General features: G+C 43.7%; 1 protein-coding gene across 2 annotated transcripts in view; it reads left to right on the plus strand.

Moving 5' to 3' along the window:
• Positions 1-25,330, plus strand: part of LOC147747103 (vitamin D3 hydroxylase-associated protein-like) — a 349,697-nt gene that overhangs the window by 304,443 nt on the left and 19,924 nt on the right. The window contains exons 12-14 of one of the 2 annotated variants that reach the window (XM_086952353.1): positions 7,882-7,921; positions 10,431-10,539; positions 11,825-11,970. In XM_086952353.1, coding sequence (XP_086808479.1) covers positions 7,882-7,921; positions 10,431-10,539; positions 11,825-11,970 — 295 coding nt within the window. The remainder of the gene's footprint in view (positions 1-7,881; positions 7,922-10,430; positions 10,540-11,824; positions 11,971-25,330) is intronic. The other variant, XM_086952354.1, reaches the window with a different exon arrangement.

Genomic DNA, 25,330 nt, shown 5'->3' on the forward strand with positions numbered 1-25,330 from the left:
AAGAATTGCAGATTATAATGCAAGGATGCATTGCTCCACCTGCGCAATCTTAGCGGGCCCAATTCACAAACATATTTATACATTTGCAAGCTTACTTACACGTGCAGGTGGCATTTCCTTTAAGTGTGCGTATGTCAGAACACGTGGCTAAACAAGTTAAAAGATTTGCTTACGCATCTTTTGTCCTGTATTTACACCTTGTTTGAAGGGAGGGGCAATTCCGTGATAGGAATGCCACAAACAGTCAGGAAATACCAACAAACACATTTGTTTTGATTATTCCATTTGTCTGCATTCCCGTCGTCCAACAGCAAGAAATATAACTCTGCCTAAAATTGGGCATAGGGAGGAGTGATTGAAGCAGCGTCTTCTGGATGTGAATGCTCACACCTATATTGTGTGGGCACCCTTGCACATCCTGTGCAAGGTGCGTTTTTCTTTGGGGGGTGGGGATGTCTTGGAGTGTCCCCCAACTTGCTTGCTGACATTGAAAAAGCTAAGGTTTTGCAGTCTTTTAAGGCACTGTGTAATGTAACTTCCCTCAGGGGATCTTGTTGCTTGCTTTCACAGCTCTGCAGGGATCTTGATCGAATCCTCACTTTGGGGCAGATTTAGAACCCCCTTGCGTCACTTTTGCGCCATTGTTGTGTCACTTTTGTGATGCAGCAGCGGAGTAAAAGTTGCGGCCCATTTCCAATGATACGCATCTAGGGAGATGTGTCACGTTGTAAAGCCCTACGTGACATTATACGTGCGTCAGGTATAATCTATGCAGGGGGGGGCGTTCCCACGTAGGAAAGCCTTGTAATAGTGACGCAGTGAAATCTACTAGATTTCACTGCGTGACTTTTAGGACGCCACTGCGTCAAAACCCTACACCTGCTTGAAGCAGGCGTAAGGAGTGATGCAGTGTATTTGGGAATAGGCCGCATCACGCATTGCTGGAGTTGCACTGTGCTTGCGACACAACTCCAGAAATGCGTGACATTTCCATCAACAGATGCGTCAGAATTTCTGATGCATCTGTCAATCCTTGCACCATGGTGCGCCGTATTGTAAATACGGCGCATCCATGGTGCCGCAAGGGTTTTTTCATGATGGAGCAGGGAAAGAGACGCATCTCTACAGATGCGTCACTTTCTTGTAAATCTGCCCTTTTAAGTTTTGATTTCATGTCCTTAGAGGATGCCAGCATCTTATCTTGTGTCATGAAAGCCTCTCATTACCAAGCCAAGATGACGTAACCAGGCCTCTTAAGTAATGCCTTCTGAGTGCAAATAGTCTGACAATAATCTGCAATCCCACCAATTACAGATCGAGAATTTCAGGATAAGTGATTATCATAGGATTGAAGCAACTTTACGGAATTGACTGAGGGTGGAGCACCATGAAGTCAAGAAGCATCAGGCATGAAGTGACATACTGCTGGGGAGGATCTGAAGGTTTTGGACTAAATTTAGAAATGAACAAAAATGTCTAAGCATGATTCTGGGAGGTTCCCCTAGTCCATCATTTTACAATTCAGTCACCTTTCTTACCACTGTCGCAGCTGCTCTGGCTTTTCTGAATATGGAGGCCCATGCAGAGATATATGAGATCCACTTTGCAACTCACGCCAATGAGCATTAGTTGTTTAAAGAATTAGAGCACTTTCGTTCTTGTGTATACATACCCTAGTTTGTCATTAACCGGTAGGGCCAGGGATACGTTCACGCATCGTTTTACAGGCGTACCCTCTTGGATAAGCATCAATGATCTACAGTTAAATACAGAAAAGACTGAGGGGCATACTATCAAGAACAGCATTAAAATTATCGCTGCGTTAGCGGCAGGAAACTGCTACTAAAGCGGCGATAATGGGCTTGATAACATACCCTTGTGAATTCCCATGGATGCCCAGAACGTGGGCTTCTATGGGAATTCACAAAGGCATGTTATCAAGCCCATTATCGTCGCTTTAGCTGCAGTTTTCTGCCGCTAAAGCGGCGATAATTTTAGCACCGTTCTTGATAAATATTCCCCTTAGATTCCCATTCTCGGAAAGGCACAGTAGATATCACCTCTTTATTGGTGGCACTCTTACGTATGTGTGGCTGTAGCCCCTATCTCCAAGGTAAGGAACTTAGAGGTACCTTTTGATAATTCATTGAGTTTTAAACCACATGTCAACATATTATTGTTATCTTTTTTCCTTTAGTACTGTATGAAAACAGTTTTCCTCACAACACTGTTGTCCAGACTTCACTACTGTAATGCTCTTTTATTAAGATGCCCAAAAAACTGTTCTTCGAATTTAAATTGATGGCAAAACAAGGCATTTGTGAACTCCAAAATCTCACCTGTTTTTTAGCCAAGTTACACTGGACAACAGTGGATAAAAGAATTATATACAAAGACATCCTTTTGACAGATCAGGTGGTCTTCCAAAGTGGACCACTCCAAATACATGGCACGTTTCAAGCTCATTGGCCAAAAAGACCGCTACATTCAGCAACAGAGGACAGAGGTGTGATTCCTTGACCTATGAGGTAACACTAAGGCACATGTACATTATCTGTCCTGGATGCCGAGGAGGGAACTGTGCTGCCATGTTCGCTGAGACAGACAGAAGATCAGTTAGCCTTTAGAAAAACTCTTAACACCATTATGTAACAGATACAATGATTTCTTTTCGCACTCAGTTCGCGCCTTGTTAATGATAATCAGGACTTGCCTTCAGGTATTAGTCACACACTACAAATGAATAACACAATGCAACTTAACATAGCATAACATGACATAACATGCTGTCATCCTTCACAATTGCAGGTGCAGCACCGAGGCTGGGATTTCACAGTACCTGGTGGGCACATATTCAAAGTTTCTTCGAAGAGGTTTCCACAGGTGTACCTGTATAGGACCCGGTTTCTTAGGATGTGGCTGGGCCGCTCCAAAGAACAATGACCTGAAATTTAACAATTACTTCTCAATATGTAGAAAACATGGGACTTTCTGGGAGTTGATATGAAATATCACCCAAATGAGGAAGGGCTATAGTAAACTTACATATTCACTCCCTCATCCATATATATTCCCCTCAGTGAATTACGCACCCGCTCCAGAGATCTGTCTCTAAACTGCGTGTCAATCATGGCTTAACTGTACATGTACTCTGACGATGAAAGATTGTACTAGTCTGCCCAGCTGATTCTGTTCTGCTAGGAATAGAACATTACAATTGTAGCCTTCTGTGAGAGTGGGAAGCTTGCTTTACATCAGCCATCCTGTAGCAGTTTTATGACTAAGCAAAACTGCTACTTCCTGATTTGTATGTGTTGTGTGATGGGGAAAGTGTGCACTGCTGCTTCCTTATATTTGTCCTCTGAGGGTTAAACAATTCAGTGGGTTAGACAGCCTTTCAAATGCACATAGGAACATCTCGCTGTAAACTGGCTAACCTTAACAGTTCTTGGGTAAAAACAGGGGCATGTTATAAAGACATTGTGTCCCAGGACAATATGTTTAGCAGAAACACTATGAAAGGATAAACAATGTGTGGCACCCCTCTCCCTGCCTGGAAAGGTACAGCATGTGCTGCAGGTGCTGCACCACGTCATGCACCATTGTAACATTACATGACATAACACAGCCTCACCAGGCCATTATATTCACGCAGACAACCTTTTGATAGTTTCAGAAATCGGCAAGGAAACACCGATTCCCACAGTTATTCGCCAAAATCTCATAAAGAACAGTGAGAGAAATAACAGGACGACATTCCCGGACTCAGAATTCCAGTTTTAAAGTTGCACTTGTGCTTGAAGATATAAAAGAATAATAGTCTAGAATTAAAAACATTTCATATTTAAGTTGGGTTTATCTAGTTTGCTATCTCATCTAAGAAAAGTATTGCTCTTGACTATTTTGTGGATGCATTACACTAATTTGGTCTGTCTGTTTTCCAGTTCAACTTTGCCTTAAGCAATTACTATTTCTGCTCCACTGTGGTTTATAAGTAGGCTATCCTGTTTTAGGTTTAAACCTATAATAACTGATAAAACCCCACTGAAAGGAAAATAGCCCTCACCAGTGAAAACATATAAACACTGAAAAAACACCAGTACAACCACAAATTAAATTCCATTCAAAGAAGGGAAAAGGAGAGTGAAAGATTAATTTTTATTCCTTCCTGAGGGAGCCAATACAATGTAACTTAATTAGGCAAGGTAGCAGTAAGAAATACTGGGCTAATATTATTCTGCTTGAGTTTTGTTGTTTAGGGATGTCACTATAATATGGTTTCCTCTTCCTTTTTTCCGTTTTGTGGTCTTTGGCGTAAAGAAGCAGGGTTTATAATCATGTTTTAGTTTAATAAAATATATTTTATAAACTGTAGAGAGTCAGGAAATATCAAACCATATTTGATATTTTGGCTATGTCTGATTCTTTCACTCATAGGTATAAGGGCTGGTTTCATAGGAATGTTTCCCAATATGTACCATCACATTTACTAACAGACAGAGAATGGGTGAAACCGTTTGATACATCAGCCATGTTTTCTAATGAGTCAGTATTGATAGTGGTTGAATTGCCAAACACCCCAGGCTTTCAACAACCAATGCAAGCTGTAGTGACAGGTATATGTGAAAAGAGTGCTGTCACCAAGTATCTGAGATAGTGGTGAAAACATGACACCAGAATTTTGGAAAACATGGAATGCAGAGGCACTTGGAATGCTGCTGCAAAAAGTTCTTACCGAGTTCAACAAAGATTGGAAAGATATTGTTTGTATTTTCACTGATTCACCTACGTCTATGAATAAGTTGTGTGATGACCTGTCAAAGATGATACCTGATCTGAAGTGCTTACCTGTAAGAGATATTTGTCACTACCTGTATGGTATGCTGAAAGCATCTTTACAATCTTCAGAGTTAATGAAGAATGCTATTGACAATGTAGTTCATTCTGGTGCACTGTTTCATAATGTGTGGGAACTAAAACACTAATGTTTCTCATTTTGTGCTTTGTGTGGCATCAAAGAAAAAGTCATCCCAACTTTGTCATTTAGCCAGTGGTTTTCCTTCCTAGAGGCTGTGAATGCTATTTATTATCTATGTGGTGATCAGTTACAGACTTTTTGCATGCTGATGATGGCAAAGGCACGAAATGTGAGGCTATTCGGTCAAATATTCATAGTGATGTGAAAAAAGTAACACTCTACTGCATTCTTAGATTTTACAGGAAAACATGACTGCTGTAGTGGACATAATAAAAAAATGAGTGTCTGAAAACGCACTTGTCTACCACGTGTTCAGCGTAATTGGTGTAGATGTGAAACAGCTCCTTCAGAATAGGCTGGCAACACTTTTAGAATGCTTGCCACTGGTAAGCAAAGAAATGTTGAGTAGCAATTCATGAAATTTTATTTCATAATGCATGAGAAGTGGCTTGCAATGACGCATAGAAATGTCCAAATTGTGTACTGGCTGTTTTGGCATTGCCCATCTCAAATGCCAAAGATGAGAGAGTATTTTAACAGTTAAAAGTTAACATGGGAAGGAAAGAGCGAGCTCACATGGCCAAAGATTCACTGAAGAAGTATTGTATGGTGTACTACAATAAGTTTGATTTATAAAAATGTATTTGGACTTCATGTAGACTGTATGTATACTGTGTATATACCATGCACAATCAGTAAAGAAAGCAAGCAATAATAAAAAAGAAACATTCCATTGGCGCCAAAATGTGTAACCATTGACAACCCGTTTTTTTAATGTATTGAAAACACTGAATAAACCCCACCAGAATTTACCAAAAATAGAAACCGAAAACAGGAAGCCTATTTATAATGCATAACAATTTTGAGTGTAAAGTTGATTTTTCTTTTTGGAATTAGGACAGTTCTTGTGCTCTGACACCAGCTAATATTAGGAGGTGAACTCTATTTTAGCTATGTGGTGGTACTATGGTTTTGGTGACTTGTAACTCCTTGTATTTTTGTTTAAATGTGATACGGAGAGAGTACACACTAGTACTTGAGTTATGCGTTACATCAGTGTTGGATGGAAGAATATGATGGAGATGCTGACCACGAGGTCATATGGCTTAAAGTGCAAACTAGGTATGTGTAGAGAGCTAGGCACGCGCGGCAGCAGTGTTCTGTGTGAGATATGATGGACTTCTCACTTTAGGGTTTTGTGATGTATGGGTAGGAATACCCTTTGTTTGATCAGTAATGGGGCGCTTGCAGGAAGCTTCACTAGCCTTGAGGTGATATGCTCAATTATTAAGACGAGGGCATCGTTCTGATACAGTTAGTGATAGGGACATACTTTTCCCTATTGACGCATGTACTACGGTGTATGGTAAATGATTGGATAAGAGTCACTAAAAAGTGAGGCACGCGCAGAAGTGACTTTGTGGTCATATAATTAATCATTAACATATGAGCACACTTTTTTACATTAATACATTGACATTGGTATGATAAGACTGTTGATAACTTTATATGCTGGTTTCTTCAGTATTAACTAATTAGATTGTATAATGATGTTTTTTGCATCAGAAGTGACATGATACTCAAGAACATGCTTTATTAAGATGTATGGCAAAAGTGTAAGGTAAGAGATGATATCAATAGCTAACCTCACAAGCTCTGATATTGGTAGGCTCGATAATTTACTTATCATGTTGTAGGTACTGACGTTTGTAGAACTGGACTATGTATGATTGGTGGATACCTCTCAATAGAATACTTAATTAGGTGAGCCCCTGACATGAAAAAGTTATCAGTGGGGATAATTTACAGTTCTGTCTCATGAATTGTTTCTTTAATTCTGGCACCCTGGGGGTGCAATCGGATTCTATGCTGTAAAATGTAAATGACGAAGGCATCCTAGGCTTAGGTCGATGTTACCACTATGGTATAGCATGATAAACTTTTCTTTCAATATTAATTCACCTTTAGCGCTCGTGCTTGTGCAGTAATTAGTGTCTTAGTGACCTTGGTGATGGCTCTCTGATCCTGCGCCTTGCTGACTACATTTAAAACCATGTGGTTATTATTATTTGTAGCCCTGGTGATGTCTGATGCTTATTTGCTGCTCAGACGAAACACGTCAGCTAAAGCAGTGAAATTGCATACTGCTGTTTGAAAAAGAATAAAAGAAGTCAATCACAAACAAAGTAACTCTACGTAGACTTATCCCGCAGTGCTATGAACCTTCTATTTGATTACTTGGAATAGCTCCAACAGAAGAGGAATTGGTGGCTTCTCTTCCTTCTTGAGCACCCAATAAGTTAGCTGCTTTGTATTGAATTTCATAAGCCATTGACTTTACTGATGCTTCAGTGTGTGCGCCTTGATCGCCAGCCACCTCTCTTGACTTTCTTTGTACTTGAATTTAGGTCACAAATTTGCATATTCACTTCAAGTATTTAAATCTAAACTCCTCATGAAGAGGATTCATCCGCAAAATCCATAGCTTGAAGGATAACTTGTTGTTTGTCCTCCCTCTGATCACTTTACATTTCGCTCATCCTAATACATTTAGCCATCTTGGGATGTTAATTTTTAAATATTTCAGAAGTTATCTACATCATTACCTTTCTTGTCTGTATCAACTCTAAAACTTAACAGTAACTTGAAAGTACTTAAACCCTATAGGGATCCTACATAATTGAATGCAATGTCTTTCAAATTGATGCACAGGTTTTGGTTTCATTTCCTGCAATGCTATGCATCAATATTCAGTTGTGACTAGTTTTTTAAGCTGTATCTTCAAGACTCCAGAGCCCAGGGTTGCTTTGGGATTACATGTGGAATGTTATCTTTAAGTAAACAGCAGTTATTGAATGTAGTTTTCCAAGATCTAAGACATGCCTTCCTTCTGACCCAATTAGGTCTGCAAAAGAACTCTGGGCTCAACATGCTGCCATACAGGTATTTACATTTTTGTTTTAATAACATGAACCTCAAAAAAAACACAACAGGACTTGAAATGCAATTTTGTCAGTTCTGCCATAATTAACTATACTTTTCTACATCTTTGTGACTGCTATAGTTTAATGTGCAGTTGTAGCATTTAATGCAAAGTTTAGTTATGTTCAGCCTCAGCAATGATGCCAAATTATGATAGCTCTGCAGGATTTTTGCAAACAATCAAAGATCCACTTGACAGATCACCCCCGTAAACGAATCCCCCACTGGCGAGTTCAATTTCTCTGCTATTAGTCTGTCCACTATTTCAGGGTAGCAGCTGAAACAGATAGGCCTGACACTTCATTGGACCCATTTCTCAGTGTACTGTTTCTGGGCTTCTCTTTCGCTTAAGACTAGTTATTGTTTGATAAGGGCCACCTACTCTCCTATTGTGTGAGTATCTCTGGTAGACATGTCTACTAGGCTTTTGGGAGGAAATCTGGCTGAGTTACTTCAGGGGTTTTTCAAGAGTGCTTCCAGTTTTAGATTTCAACCACAGACCTTGTGATTCAACCAAAACAGGCTATAGGTAAACTGTATATGTCAAGTTAGTATAGTGACTGTTTGGGAAACTTTTGGTAGGATATCTTTGGTAAATTAGTATGTCTCAAAAACCAAGTAGACCTCATCAAACAAAGAACCATTCTAGAATGGTTCTTATTGGTTACTGTAAGTGAGAACTATGGTTCCAAACTAAAAATATCAAAAACAGATTTACAAAACCCTCATTTTCGTTCAATTGACTTCTTATTCCTGTTGAGCTTCCTGTAAGGCTAATGTAATGGTACCACGGTTTAACTCAGTGAATTGGTTGGTGCAGGCATTTGCCCACATGCCCCCTATTCTGTGAACTGAGCCGCGTCCCCACACGCTCGACTGGCAATGTAACCTCTCCCCTCCTGTCTTTTTAAAAGGAACGAGTTGCCGTAAAGTGGCCAAACCCAGAAATGGCTGTTCTACTCTTTTCTGTCCCCTTTCCTTTGGGCAGTTATTCCCCATGGAGACTCCAAGATTGAGCAGAGAACAGAGGCCTATGGACGGTGGTATGAATGTAGAGAATAAGGCTAAAAGTGGATAGAGTATATGGGTCTGCACTCTAGTGAAGCAGAAAGATAGAGTTATATCCGTCTTACTGCTCCTGGGCAGCAAGCCAGCTACATCAGTACAGCCATATACATAAAGATAACATCTGAGAGATAGCAGAATCTTTTAGACTTCAGTCTAGGAACACTTAAATTCTGCACGAATATTCCAGTGAGCGTAGAAGCACAACTCTGCCCCAACTACCTTCTGCCATAATCTTTAAACCTTGCATCTGAAGAAGGAATCTTTGTGGTCTTGAAATTACTTGAACAATGGTTTGTACAATCTCTGTAGCAGTGACGTTGCTCTAATGCAAACAACCCATATCTGCAACATACAAAATGATTTCTTGAATTGATATTACCTACTAAAAGGTGAGCAAAATACTGACTAAAATTCAAGTAAATATAGCCATCCATTCACAATTTACTCAGTTCTATTTACAATTTTGGGATCACAGCGAGGGCCATTATTTAAAACACTGATGCAGTGGTCTGGGGTCCATAGTCAATACCAGTGGCTGAGTTTAATTCAAACATTCCACGCATTACTATTTTTGGTGCAGCAGGACTGCGTTTCCGCAGCTTTTATTGCATTACTCACGGTTGCACTTCCCGAGTGAGGCTAATAAGGCAGAACATGTCTGTGGTTACTTGAACTCACGTGTAAGGGGGCATCTCCTTACCTTTGGACAGAAGTGTTCTTTCAGGGGTGGGGCTCTAACATCCCCATATCCACTAGAACCACCTCAACATTCCTCCAATTTAGGAAAGAGTAGAAGATGAAGATCTTTAAAGACCGCGGGGCATATTATCAAGACAGGAGATAAGATTATCGCCGCTTTATCGCCAGAAAACTGGCGATAATGGGCTTGATATTATGCTCTATGGAATTCCAATCGAAGCCCATGTTAGATGTCTTCACATCTAACATGGGCTTTGATTGGAATTCTACAGAGCTTATTATCAAGGCCATTATCGCCGCTTTATCAGCAGTTTTCTGCCGATAAAGCGGCGATAATTATATCTCCTGTCTTGATAATATGCCCCCGGATTATCACAATGTCTTAGAGGTCCATAAACCACCTCTTTTATCATTCATTGATTTTATGCTGGACTTTGCTCATACTCCAGTGCGTCGTGGCTGGATTCGCAGTACAGGACTGCAAAATACATGCATACATTCTGATTACCGCATGGCCGGTCCCTGTCTCTAGTGGTACAGTGACCAAAGAAGGATGAACTGGAATGTGGTACAGAGTAATTACCAGAGTTTTGTCCTAGCATTTCACCCATCACCTGTTTTGTTTTCTCTGCCATACCAAATGTACAGCCAAAAATATATTTTTAAATTGTGAACTTTTTCTTGTTTTCTACCACTCTCCTAGGCTTATCGTGAGGAGTTTATGGATGAATGGAAAAAGCTAAATCTGGATGTTGTGCTCTGCCCTGCTATGGGTCCCGCTTTGAACATAGGCTTCCTGGGAAAGATGTTTGGTAATTCTAAATATATCACTTTTTATTAATAAGTGGGCATCTTTGGGGGACAAGTACTTTGGATTATTGTGTTACCTTTTCAAAAATTCACCAAAAAAAAGTAAAACTAACCATCATTTCTGTTTTTTGGGTAACCCTGTGATGGGACTCACTCTTCCTTAATTTCAGCTTTTATGATACTCAGAAGATAGTTGCCACATAGACAGACATCAAGTTCTATTTGTGATGGGATCTTCTGTAAATACTGCCTTCCTAAAATGAAACTAAGAAAATGATTGGCTATCCCCAGGAATGTGGTATCATCTATCCCCACAACACATTAAGGCAGTGTTTCCAAAACTGTGGGTCACTACCCACTTGTAGGTCGTAAGCCAATTTTAGGTCGGTTGTGAAAGTTCAAGGAATAAATAATGATACTTTTAAATTCCGCATTTATCTTGTCATATTTGCTGTGCTTCAAAGAAAGAGGTCAAATGGCAGCGTATGTCTTCTGGCAAATTACTGCTTTCTTAACATATGATTTGGTGTTTACAAACTCCTCTCACTTGAAATATGTGACAATCTTGCTGGGGTAGTGTGTGCAAGAAAAGGCTGAGAGATGTAATTCTTTATCACATACAACAATGCAAATACCTGTAAATGAACTGTATGCACTTAACAGTTAGGAAAGCAAAAACAGCACATTGTTTGGGTAATTCTGAAATGTGATGGAAACAAAGATATTAATTGGATCAAAACAAATCAAGACAGTTTACTTGGCCATGCATAAATGATAAATATTCACTGAAACCTGATTTCCACACATTCCCATTCATGTGCAGTACAGTTTTATATGTAAAACTATATATTTATGTAAATTAAGTGGCTATTTCAATGGGAAATATGTGTCTTGGAAATGCACTACCTCATAATGATTTAGTTACATAAAAAAATCGGCCAACTCAAGTCTATTAAAGCTTATTGGGTCGCAAAGATTTGTTGGTCTAAAAATTCAGTTGTGATTTAAAAAAGTTTAGTAAGAACTGCATTAAGGTGTTTATCCAGCAGTAAACCATAGGGGACACATATTCTGAGAACAATTAGCGTTACTCATACATTTTACAATCTTTGAAGAGCTCATAAAAATGTACCCCATATATTATTCAAAGCTTCATAAACAAGAGAATGCCTTTTGTTTACACGTAACTTCCCACATCTGTAGTGCTGGATCCTGTGATTTATGATCTCCGAATTGGAATATAGCTCTTGAGTTATATACAATGTTGTGTCATTTAAATTTTTCTAGATGCCAGTACTACCACACATCTGTATAACTTGTTAAATTTCCCTGCTGGAGTGGTGCCTGTAACAGTAGTGTCTTTAGATGATGAAGAGCAGCTGAAGCAGTACAAGGGACACTACAATGACCACTGGGACAACTTGTTAAAAGAGGTTGGTAACTATTTGAGGTGCACGTGGGTGGTCATTACCTAAAGATATAGTAGTTCATATCGAGTTCAATCTGCTTCCTTTCTAGAGGGCTAATTCAGAGATCAACAATAAACAGTAACATGTCTTGTGTTTCATGGAAGGCTCTAACTCACATGCTATTAATTAATTCAATTGAATTGCTCAAATCCTCCATGTACTTAGCTTCAGGCTAGCTATTTCCAGGGAAACATTCCTTGTCTATAGATTCATCCCATGATAGTCAAGTTCCTGCTCTGTATTTTCTTTATCCTGTATAGTGTACATTGTCTGGTTTCTAAGGATATTTCTGCCTCAAGGTTTGTTGGGGTTAATCAATGTGATTGTAAGACTATATTAACCAATCCAATCCAAAAATTCTTTATTTCGGCCATATAGACCATAAAAGATGCAGTGCAAAACATTACATACATTAAAATACATTTCTTTTTTTTAAAATACATTAATAAAATTCACTCTCCCAGCGAGGAAGGATTTATAATAACACTAGAAAGTTCAGGGGGCTTCAGAGGATCTTTTCTTTCTAATCAACCATATAGCCATAAGAAATTTGGAAACAGCAAACACAATGTGGCCCAGGGTGCTGGTTTTCAAGATCCTGTATGCCTGTGCATACTCTCTGAACCCTAGGTTCTTACATAGCGGCGCTATCCAGTGTTTCCTGGGCCTTTGATATACGGGGCACACAAACAAGATGTGGAGGTCATCTTCCACATGGTTGTTACAGCAGGGACATGTTTTATCGCCCCCATTGGTCCACTTGCTGGTGTATGAGTTAATGGGGAGTGTGCCAAGCCTCCATTGAACAAACAGTTTCCTCGCCAGGATGGGGAAAATAAAATCCATAAAAGGTTCAAAGGCATATGAATTCTTGGATTCTAAAAAACGCAAAGTTAGGGTGCCGCTATTTTGAGCGTCCATCAAGTGTGCAAGGGACCTGTCTTTGTAAATTTGTGACAGGGCTTTGCGCGAGATTGTTTGACAGCCTCGCGCAGGGTCCTCCCAGAGGTCGCGGAGATTCATGGCAGACAGTTCGTTTTTCACAAAGGCGAGCCAGGGGATTTTGCCACTGCAGTTCAAACTCATGACATGGGTAAGATCCACCCTATAATGGTGAAGTTCATCCGTAGACCAGAGCCTGTGCCAGAACTTCACTGACTTTGACACAAGCTCCTCTGCAATAGGGGGGAGGCCCATGTCCATTCTCAGAGGCTGGAGTGGCGTAGCACGTGGGAGGGCTAATAGGCGCCTTAGAAAACTATTTTCAACTGTTGATAAGTCCTTCACCGCTTTATACCCCCATAACTCACTGCCATACATAGCCGCTGCCTTGGCCTGGGTCCTGTAAGTTTCAAGGGCCGGACTTATGGGCTTGAAGGAAGAAGTATTGGCCACCTTCAGGATTGCGCCCGACAGTTGGGACAGTTTGACCCTAGATCGTACTATCTGGCGGTCCCATGCTAAATTTTCCTGCAATGTTACCCCCAGATATATGAAAGTAGACACCCTCTCAAGGCTGGCAGTCCCCAGGGTGGGATTGGGCCTAGTTTTAGTTGGTGGGTTAAAGATCATGAACTTGGTCTTCTCTGTGTTCACCTCCAACCCGTGCTGACGACAGAAAAGACCAAATCCATCCAGGATCCTCTGGATCCCCATGGGGGATTTGGAAAGGAGAAGGGTGTCAACGGCAAACATAATTGCCGGCACCTTCCTACCTGCCAAACATGGGGTGTCGTTGTCCTTGACATTTTCCAGGTGTGAGATGACATTATTGATGAATAAACAAAACAGGGTCGGTGCCAAGACACAACCCTGCCTCACCCCTCAACGGACAGGGAACCTGGATAAAAGATTGCCATCTCTCCCACACCTGACCTGCGCATAGTTATTCTCATGCAGCCTGGCTAAGATGTTAAATAGCTGGGGGGGGAGTCCTAGCTTTTCCAGCACCTCCCACAGTTTCCTGCGCGGGACTAGGTCAAAGGCTGACCTCAGATCCACGAAGACCATGTACAATCTTCCTCCCTCGATCCTCACCGTCTTCCAGTAGAGGAGGACGAGGCGGAAGATCTGATCCATGGTCGACGTGTTTTTCCTGAAGCCAGCCTGCAAGGGACTCATGATGTCATTATCCTCTACCCAGTCTAATAGATGGTTCAAAATAAGACGCGCAAAAAGCTTTGGGGGGACATCTATAAGGCTAATTGGCCTATAGTTTGCCGGACTCAGAGGGGACCCTTTCTTGTGGATCGGCACTATTTCAGCCCCTAACCAAGGGGAAGGGACCGCCATACCTCCCAGTATAGCATTAAAAAGAATAAGAAGGTACGGGCCCCAGATGTCAGAATGGTGTCTGCAAAGATCACCGGGTAGCTTGTCCAACCCCGGTGCCTTCCCCAGCGCTAAGCGCTCCAGTGCTATCTTCACCTCACCTAAGGAGAATTCCAGGGCCATATCTGGAGGACAGGGGAACTCCACCGCCATCCCTTCGGGCCATAGAGTGGTTTCTTGATATAGTGCTCCGAAGTGGGCCTCCCAGATAGAGGGGGCAATATTGGGTTCTACTGCGGATATAAGATCCCCTGTTCCGTTATTTACCAGGGCCCAGAATTTTCTAGAATCTTTGGATTTAAGGGCTTCAGTCAGTTCGTGCCAATGGTTCCAATCCCACTCTGCCCTTGCATTGGCCAGTGCTAACTTATACTCCCTCCTAAGGGCTACAACCCTCACCTTATCACTACCCTCTTTAATAGCGGAAAGTAACTCAGAACTAGTTTTCCTGCAGGTAGAGGTGTACCAGGTCGGGGTACGAGTCTTTTTCCTTCTAGTGGGCACCACCGGGTTGAAGACATCTGCAAGGTCCCTCACTAAGGCCTGGTGAATGCCAGATAGTCTCTCATTGTAATCGGAGGGTCTTAGTTGGTTAATGAGAGCATCCACCTCCTGGAACCTGGGGAGTGCTAAGCCATATAACTTATTTATAGCATCTTCTTTGTCAACCAGCTTCCCCCATTTCACCCGACGCCTACTTGTAGTGAGGAGTATGTCTCCCTGGTCGACTCCGGAGTCAGTAGTTGACGGCCCTGCTGCAGGGACTGGATGCTGGATCTCCAGCAGAAGGGAATTGTGGTCACTATCTGTCCTCGGGACCACTCTAAAATCTTGAACTTTGGACCACAAAGAAATGTCTATAAATATGTAGTCCAGCCTTGACTCATGGCCCTTTTTGTTGAATGTGCACACCAAAGGAGTATCAGAAGGGGTGCGTCCATTGCACGCCCTCAGTGCAAAGTTCAAGGTGAGGGAAGTAAGTTGTACTGCCAACGGGGACCAAGCTTTGGGGTGAGGTGAGGAGGAAGGTGGAACTCCCCAATGATCATCCTCTGCAGTAAAGGTACCCTCCATTAGGCCCTCCAGGGGTTCGAAGTGGCAGTTGAAGTCCCCTCCCATCACTATTTTCAGGTCACCTGGCATTTGTCTTAGAAAAGATGAGAGATCGACTAGGGTGGGGGATTCCTTACCCACAGCGACTGGTCGTGAGTAGACGTTAACAATGGCCCATGTTCTTTTACCGGGCCATCTAAGGAGCACACACTGAATGTCCTGTGAGAGTGTGTCCATCCTTTCCACCTGGCACCCAATGTGGCTCGCCACCCAGATTGCTAGACCTCCCGAGGGTCTCCCCCTCCCATTCAACTTTGCTGGGATTTCAGAAATATCATACCCCTTCCTAAGCTGTGGTTCCCTTGCCCACGTCTCCTGGAAAAGGAGGATGTCACTTTTATTAACCAGGGTTTCCCATTCCGGGGTGCCCACCTTACTTGTAATGCCTGCCACATTCCAGGAGAGAATACTCAACCCTGGACCTTGGGGTTGCGAACCTGCTTCACTTGATGCAGGCGGGATGTCATGTGCAGGATTGCCCGGGTCACCCAAACCAGTTATGGTGGGCGACAGAGTGGGTAATACAGCAAGCTCCACTGATTGCATTATGGAAGCAATGAGTGTGCTTGATGATTCCTCAGCTTGAACTGGGGTGCTTCTCAAGGAGGTCCCCCCCTCATCGACAGAGACCTGGATCCTTTTGTCAGTTACAGGAACAGATATACATTACCCCCTGTCTGGAAACCCAAAGGCAGATTTTTCTGGGTGTTGTAATGTGTCTCCCCTTTGTGGTCAATCTACTTGGTCCAGGCAGGAGAATCTATTCTGATGAACAAAATTGCCATGAGCGGGAAGTGTGTTATGCTTGGGTCTGTACCGTGAACCATCTACTGCGAAGCCCACTCTAGTCCAGCTCTGTTCCCTCCCCACAACTAGATTGGAGACATTTGGGTAGAAGTATGAGAGGGACACTAATTCTATGTTGGACTAATCCGGCCTTACCAGCCAGTTGCAAATATAAGGGGCAACCAGTGGGCTTTTAAAGCTGATTATGATACAGTCCCCCGCCCTGTTCTTGGGGGTAACTCCAATCCATGGGATCCTTCTAACCATCAACACATCTCCTTTGATGTTTGGAGGGAGGGGCCTGTTGATGTTGAGCCAGCTAATTACCTTATTACGGAGTGAGTCCTGTGGCTCTCTAGTGTCACCAGTGAGCTCAGGAACTCCCACCATAATCGCTGTTTAAGGCACTGCCTCAGGGGGCAGATTGACCGCCCTACGCCTAGTGTTAGGGCTAATGGGACGACCAGTATGATCATTGGTAGCACACCCCTCACTCGTTGGTTGGGGTGGTGTCGGTTGCTTAGATCTTCTATGTGCAGGGACAGGGGGCCTGGACGTTTGTGAGGAGGGCAGTAAGGGGACATGACTGCCTGCAATACTGTGTTGTGCCCCAATCGGGGCCTGTATGCTTGTTTCAGCAGTAGGAGGTCGATTCCCCACAGATTCCCGGGGAACCGTCTGTGCACTTGGGCCCAACCCCCTACTAGAACTATTTCTGTTGTATGCGTTTTCTATAGCCAAGAGTCTAGCATCTATAGAGTCCAGTTTTGCAGACAAGGGTTCCAACAGGTTCTTAAGAATGTCCGTAAGTGAACCAATTAGAGCATCTGTCGTATTAGGAGGGGTTCCACCAAATATAAACGGCCCAGAACACCCTGGTACAGCTGTAACTAATGGCGAGCCTGATTGATCAGACCCAGTTCCCGGGGAAGTGACCTCAGGAGAAGCCGAAATGTCCGAGCTGACATCCAGTGTTGGATTAGTTTTGTCCACTTTGGCCCTTTTTGCCCCTCTAAGCTTCCTCGACCTTTTCCTTTTCGGAGGATGGTCCACTCTGCTGCCTACGGATTCCGTTAGCACTACAACTTGTCCCTCATCCTGCGACTTAGTCATTTCCTCACAGTTCACATAGGGAGTGGTCTCCACCACCCCGGAGAGATGCAAGGACTCACTGTCCCTCTGTAAGTTTGTCGGGGTCCTGAGTTGTTGGAGGACTGACTCAATTGTCTGGTCAATACTATCCATGAGAGATTAATGGGTAACGTCAAGGGGTATTGGAGTAGTAGGATCAGTTGAAAAGGAATCCGAGGGGCCCACTGACACATTTTCTGTGTTCACCTCAGGGAGAGTATCTGGCACTCTGTGACCTTTGTTGGCCGCAGCACTGGCCTTGGGAAAGAATTTTTCCAGTGTGCTAGAGCACTGTTGAGCAGCTTTGCTCCTGGATACTCTGGTAGCCATGGCGAGGGAGCAGTCAGAACCGCAGGCTAGTGAAGTGAAGGGAAGAGCCTTGGGACAGGCACAACGTTAGAGGGGGGGCCCGGTCCGGTCTCTAATGGCCTAAAACGGCCCGCTCTTTGCCCGGTCTATGCCCCGCTCACCACCCCACGCGCGTCCCGCGATGCGCGTATCCAGGGGCTCCTATGTATGACAGGGGGCGTGGCACTGGGAGGGGGCACGGCGCGGGCGGGAAGAGGAACCAGCTGGCGATGTTATGCAAGAATGCTGGTCCTCGCAGTCCCGCTCGCCGTGCCTTTCACCTCCTCTGCGGCCAAGACCTCCGGGAACAGCAGAAACAGCCCACAAGGTACGAGCTCCCAGCTACTCCTGTAGCGAGCAGGGCGGAATCCCAATGCACAAGTCTCTCTCTCGAGCGGCATATTAACAATAAATCTCTATCAAGAGCTCCTCTGTCTCATGTTTGTTTTTACAGCGATCTCTGACATCATAAATCTGTAGAGATTAAGAATACTGCAGATTTAGATGCATGCATTGCTGAATTAAAATTATGCTTTGTTTTAAACATTTAGCAATTGAATATTTTCAAGTTTGAGCTGTTAGGGTCCCTAGATGCTCTGCACGGTATTTCTTTATTGCTATGCAACATATTCATTGCACACTTGACAGCAGTCAAGTGTATGACTCTACATCGTGCATGAGGTCACATGATGAGGACTGATACCAAGAACAGAATTGCACAATAGTGCCTGTCTTTGCAAATGAGCGGATGGAGTGGCATGGAAGGGCATTTTCGGGGCAAGTTTTGACTACATTGTCCAAGATGCGCAGCATGAATTAGCAAAGGCGATGCACTAATTGTGAGAGGGCGCTAGCATGTGGGATTCAGAAGAGCTTAATTTGTAAACGAAAGATTTCCTACGATAAAGTTTTTTTTAGGAGCTTAACAACAGCAGGGCTGGCAAATACCAAGCTTGCTTAGTTTTGATTCCAACTCCTGCCTCACACATCTGCCTACACTTTCTAACTCTTTATCTCACTCTTGCCTGTTCTTTTTCATGCCTGCATCCCCCGTTTGCCCCTTAGCCTCTCGTTCTCTTCTTCCTTCTTTTTTGCCATTCTGCCCTTTGCCCCGGGTCAAAGTCTGATGAAGACAAATACATCCAAGGCTCCAAAGATTAGTTCCAGTGGTCAACACTAATTATGCATGAAGCGTGACCCCTTAACTCCTGCACATCCTACAATTTGTAGGTGTAGGCTAGGGTTCATGAGGTAGGGAGAAAATAAAGAAAGTAAAGAAGATTCTTAGAACAGCTGTCTTCATGAACTCAGATCAATGCTAGGGAAGGCAGTACGAATGGGTCAGAGACAGCGCATGGGTATCTCTAATCAGCACCCACGACTGCTGGGAAAGTACTGGTGAATGATGTGGGTTTTGTGTATTACACAAGGTGCATTTTCTGCTAGTGTATTACCAAAATACACCAGCACTGGAGTGCTAAAAATAGTGAACTTTGCACAAAGTCGATTCAGAAAAGGGGGTGGTGATGAACAGAGTGTCTGAATTAAGCAGACCACTCTTACCCAGTCCAAAGATCAGGGCTTGATCCATCACCGTTATTTATCTCACTGCCCCATCCCAGCTCAGAACCTGGCTATATGCAAATCAGTCTGTCCCTGGCCCAGTGCATCATGGGAACAGGGCAGACTAAACTACCAAGCCAATTCTTCACCAGAAAAGAGACAAGCTACCGGGGACCGGTTTCTGGCATTTCAGCGGTCTTCGGCCCGGCTTGCTTGCTCATTGCACCATCAGGATTCAAGCAAACCGGGCCGAAGACGGCTGTAATGCCAGAAACCGGTCCCCGGGAGCTTGTTTCCTTCCCAGTGTAAGAATTGCCTTTTGTAGTTTGGTTTGCCCTGTTCCCATCATGCACTGGGACAGGAACAGACTAATTTGCATACAGCCAGGTTCTGAAACTGGGATGGTGCAGTGAGCTAAAAAACGGTGTTGGATCTAGCCCTGATCTCTTGACTGGGTGAGAGCTTTCTGCTTAATTCAGAGACTCTGTCCATCACCACCCCTTGTTGTAAATATTTTTGTCCACCCTAAGCGTGGAAGGGTATTCTCAGATGTGAGACCCTTGCTCATTGCACCATCAGGATTCAAGCAAACCGGGCCGAAGACGGCTGTAATGCCAGAAACCGGTCCCCGGGAGCTTGTTTCCTTCCCAGTGTAAGAATTGGCTTTTGTAGTTTGGTTTGCCCTGTTCCCATCATGCACTGGGACAGGAACAGACTAATTTGCATACAGCCAGGTTCTGAAACTGGGATGGTGCAGTGAGCTAAAAAACGGTGTTGGATCTAGCCCTGATCTCTTGACTGGGTGAGAGCTTTCTGCTTAATTCAGAGACTCTGTCCATCACCACCCCTTGTTGTAAATATCTTTGCACAAAGTGACACAATTGCAGGATGTGGTGCCTTCGCTCAAAGCCTCTGAAGATAAAGTATACAAATAGGGGCCGATTCTCAGAACTAACTTAAGACAAAATCCTAAACGTACTACTTTTGGTATTCACAGAAGTTAGGATTTTGTCTTAAGGCAGACTTAAGACAGACTTAAGACAGAATCCTAACTTAAGTGTGTCTTAAGTTTGTCTTAAGTCTGTCTTAAGACAAAATCCTAACTTCTGTGAATACCAAAAGTAGTAAGTTTAGGATTTTGTCTTAAGTTAGTTCTGTGAATCGGGCCCATAGATTGGGGTCTCCAGTCTTTTTTGTATAGAGAGATACTTCGCCTCAAGGACAGTTCTCCTGAAATACTAGCAAGTTTTGTCACTTTAAAATAGTGATGACACAGGTTTACATTTCAGTAGTGGCCACCCAAACATTTCAGGTAAGGATACCAGCAGAAATGCAAGGAAAAAGCTTACCAATATTGAATGCCTGCAATTGACAAAATATTGGGGATAGATTACCCTCTATCCTAAACTAAAGGTCCGTCTGCCTTATTTAGAGTCGGGTGGACCTTTAATATGTCAGCAACAGAGAGTACACCAGCTCCGTCACTGACATTCCTCAGATGGCCTGGCAGAGTTAGGGTAATAGGGGTTTTGACCTTTTGGCTGTCCACCCGATTTACAGTGAGTGGTTAAATTGTTCACTTTTACTTTTACATAGGACCATCAAAATGTGACCATAAGTGAAAGTAAAAACATTTAAATGGCCCTCACCACTTGGGAGTAAACTTACATAGTGAGGTAGTCAAAAGTCTGCTTTGGCATTTAGTTTTGAAAACAAAACAACTTTTTGAAAGTTTGTCAGGCTGCATGGTCATGCTGTTGGAGCCGAATGGCACACGTTCAATTCATTGACAGGAACCACCCTGAGGGCAGTTCCTGCAAATGGGCAGAGATGTCCGCTAGGCCAAAGGACTTCTATTATTTCAGAGTGTGGTTCCTCTGTACAAGTTGAAAGGGAATTTTACCCCATCACCCTAACAGAGTAAAATCTGTACTCCAGAATCTAAATCAGGCCCTAAGAGTCTATAGATGAGCAGTGCTGCCTTACTTAATATACTCAGACTGTCTGAATCGAACACTGATGTTATTGTTGTATATTGATTCTTCTTGTAATATGGCTGACAGTAGTCATTAGCCCTTCATCAGTGTTTTCACCTTCTTAGCTTCCCAGAATACCTGTGAGTGTTCTAATCTGTACCAGAGTGTTCTACCAGTGTCAGTTGATGGTCTGGTCAGCTGGCGAGGTTTTGTGGCTCACTGGTTAGAGGCGGCAGACCCGAGAGCAGAGGACGGCCCGGGACCAGGGTTTGATTCCCGGCGCGGCAGGTTTCTGGACCAGGGTCAGCGGACTCGATAATTCTCTCGCCTCGGTGCCCACTCTGATCAGCGATCACACTCGGCAACTCTGGTCATTAGCTTGCCTCATCTTCACTACCGGCCCCACCTGACCGCCGGGGATGCCTGGTCTCACCCTGGAGATACCCATTAAGGGACCATCTCTCAGGGAAGCCAGGAAGGGTTTCGTAGCGGTCGAAGCGCGGAGATACTCCCCCGGGAGTGGTTCTAGCGCTATATAAACACGCAAATTAAATTAAATTAAATTTGTACTCAGCTCTGTCTTGGAATAAATCTACATGCAATCAACTAGATGTATCCTGTCATCTATCACCATCTCATTTACAACAGCTATGTTTTGTTACTTTGAAAAGCACAGCTAATCCCCTGTGAGGGTATCCAGGCACCGAGTAGGGCAAGTGTGAGGGGTGAGGAGGAGATCATTACTGTTTTGTCTGAAGAGCCATGTCATGAGGTTCCTTCGGAAGTCCATGATGAGGCCAAGGTTCTGATGTGTTTCGGGAGGTCATTCCAGGTCTTGGCTGTGAGGTATGAGAAGGAAGGTCCTCTGCTTCTGGTGTTCTTGATGCGAGGGAGGTGTGCTCTTACCTGGGATGCACATCACAGGTGTCTGTGGGAGGTTGTTATAAGTTGAGGTGGTGGTTGAGGTAAGCTTGACTGCTGTTTTGGAGGGCTTTGTAGGCATAGGTGAGTAGCTTGAACTTACATCTTTCCTGGACCGGAAGACAGTGGAGATTGTTGAGGTGTCAAGAGTTGTGGTTATTTCATGGGAGGTTTAGAATCAGTCTGGCGGCAGTGTTCTGGGTGGTTTGGAGTCGGTGTAGGACATTGGCTGGGATTTCTATGTAGAGGGCGTTTTCATAATCAATCTACTTGTAATAATAGCCTGGGTGACCATTCGTCTGTTGTTCAGTGGGATCCACTTAAAAATCTAGCACAGCATTTGCAGAATGTGGAAGCAAGATAAAGATAATGCATTGACCTATTTGTTCATGGAGAGGCTGGTATCCAGGATGATCCCAGGGGTTTGTGACATAGTCGGCAGAGGTGGGTGGGGCCCAAGTTCAGTTCGGTGGGTTACCAAGAGGCATCCCAGGGGGTGTATGAAGATTAGGACTTCAGTTTGTCAGTGTTGAGCCGGAGGCAATTCATCTTTTAAACAGGCATTCACGTTGCTCGTACAGTTGGCGAAGTTTGCTTTGACTGTGATGGTTGAATTAATAAGGGATAGGATGAACTTTATCACGCCGGTGTAGGATACTATGTTGATGCTATGGGCTCTGATGATGTCAACAAGGGGCGTCATGTAGACGTTGAAGATTGTTGAACTGTGCGACGATCCTTGAGGGACTCTGCAGATGAGTATCTTGGGTTCTGAAGTGTAGGGGAGAAGTTAACTTGTTGAGTTCTGTCCATGAGGAAGGATGCTATCCACTTGAGAGCTGTACAACAGATACTCAAGTGCTGAAGCTTTCTGATGAGTGACTTGTGGAAGACCATATCGAAAGCTGCAGAGAGGTTGAAGAGGATGAGGGCGACCATTTCTCCTTGGTCGAAGATCCTTCTGATGTTTTTGGTGACTGCAATGGGTGCTGTTTCTGTGCTGGGGTTGCTGCAAATGCCTGATTAAGAGCTGTCTAGGAGTTAATAGAGTTCTAGGTGATATGCCAGTTGAGTATTGATGGCTTCCTCCAGGACATTAGCCGGAAAAGGCAGGAGCAGGATCGATCTATAACTGCTGGGGGTTTTGGGGTCCGCTGTTGTTTTCTTCACTAGGGCGTTGACTTCTGCATTTTTCCAGCAAGACGGGAAGGTGGCAGTGGTTATGGAGGTGTTAATGATAGGGGTGAGTGTGAAGGAGATGATGGTTCTTCCGAGGTTGTATATGGGGGCATGAGTCCGTAGGGGCTCCTGAGTGGATGGTATTCACCAGGGTGGTGGTTTCTTCTTTAGAGAGAATCTTCCAGTTGCTTAGTTGCTGTTTGGGGATGAAGGAGGTGTCCGGCTGATTGGGTGAGTTCGTATCAGTATGCTGTGGGTCAAAAGTGTAGAGCTTGGAATTCTTCTGTTTGAAGAAGTTTGAGAGGTCGTTGCAGAGTGCTTGATGGGATAATATCATTGTTGACAATTGCGGGAAAAATCCTTGACTAGTGTGAAGAGTTCCTTGCCGTTGTTGGAGCTGGCTTCAAGTCTGAGAGTTATGGCCTTTTTCTTTGCATCTTATAGTTGCTGGTGGTAGAGGTTGAGGGTGGCTTTGTATGTAGATCTTGCTGTGGTGTTTATGTGGGCTCTCCAATTTTCTCAAGTTGCTTGCAGTGGCATTTGGACTCCTTGAGGTCATTCTTGTAACAGCTGGGTAGATTGTTGTTTTCCTTGAGGTCATTCTTGTAACAGCTGGGTCGATTGTTGTTTTTATAGGTCTTATTTCTGGGGGAGCTGTGCAGTTGGCACAGTCATTGAGCCATTAATTGAAGATCTTGGTGTTGATATCGAGGATCCTGTAGGGTCTGGGTCCAGTATTCTTCAGATTTTTTGCCCAGTGTCTTGATAGGGTTTCTGGTTTTTCTGGTGGGGTGGCTTGGTAGGCGGGTATCTTCTAATATAGTGGTCGGACCTAGTGAGTGAGGTCATGTGGGTGGTGGTGATCCTATTTTGGGTGGAGAAAATTGGGTTGAGGGTGTATTCTACTGTGTGGGTTGATCTTTGGACGAGCTGTGAGGGTCAGAGTTTGCTGATGCTGTATAAGACGACAGATGAGTTGGGATCTGTGGTGACTTGCTGGTGGAAATTGAGGTCCCCGAAGGGAGATGTAGTTGGTTGATTGAATGGAGATGGAAGTGATGAAGTTTGTGATGTAGTTACAGAATTCCACTCGGGGCCCTGGGGATGGTTGGTGAAAGTTCCCATAAGAGTGGCGTATTCCATTTGTATTTTGAAGAATAGGTGTTCCATGAGGTTAGTGTCTGCGTTCATGGACGTGTAGCAGTCAATCGTGTTTTAGTGATTGACCGCGAATCCTCTGCCTCGTTTGTGTGTTCGGTCCTGGTGTATGATTTTGTAGGAGGGTTGAATGGCTGAAGCATTGTCCGAATTAGAGGCTGGGTTGAGCCATGTTTTCATCAGGAAGAGAAGGCCGGGTGTGATGCTGTTAATGTTAATGCTAATGTTAAGGCTATTTATAGAGTGCAACGGCTACCAAAAAGGTGTCCTGGCGCTAAGAGAAGTTTCTGAAGAGGAATCAGATGAAGAGAAATATTGAAATTTTAGTTTAGTTTATGAAAAGCCAGGTTTTTAGTGTCTTTCTAAAAGCAAGAAGGTTGGTAATGTTTCTCAAAGAGAGGGGGACTGCATTCCAAGCCTTAGCTGCATTAACTGTGAAGCTTCTGCCTCACCAGTTGGCCTTCTTCACCCTAGGTACTGTTACCAACTTGGCATCAGAGGAAAGTAGTGTTCTGGTAGGGTTGTACCATTGAATAAGTTGTTTAAGAAATCCTGGACCTGTTCTGTGAAGGGCTTTGAAAACCAAGCACAAGGCTTTAAATTGGGTGTGTTTCTTTACCGGAAGCCAGTGTAAGGCTTTGATTTGGGCGGAAATGGATTCAGCTCTCGGTATACGAGTGAGTAATCTAGCCGCTGCGTGCTACAGAACTTGTAATTTATTCAAAGATCCCTCATGTATCTTTAGGTACAAGCTGTTGCAGTAGTCTAGCCTGGGCATGATTAAGGCAGTAACAATGGTTTTTTGTGCTGCTTCAGGG

This window comes from Lissotriton vulgaris, chromosome 1_1, assembly GCF_964263255.1.
Source record: "Lissotriton vulgaris chromosome 1_1, aLisVul1.2, whole genome shotgun sequence".
Taxonomy (NCBI): domain Eukaryota; kingdom Metazoa; phylum Chordata; class Amphibia; order Caudata; family Salamandridae; genus Lissotriton; species Lissotriton vulgaris.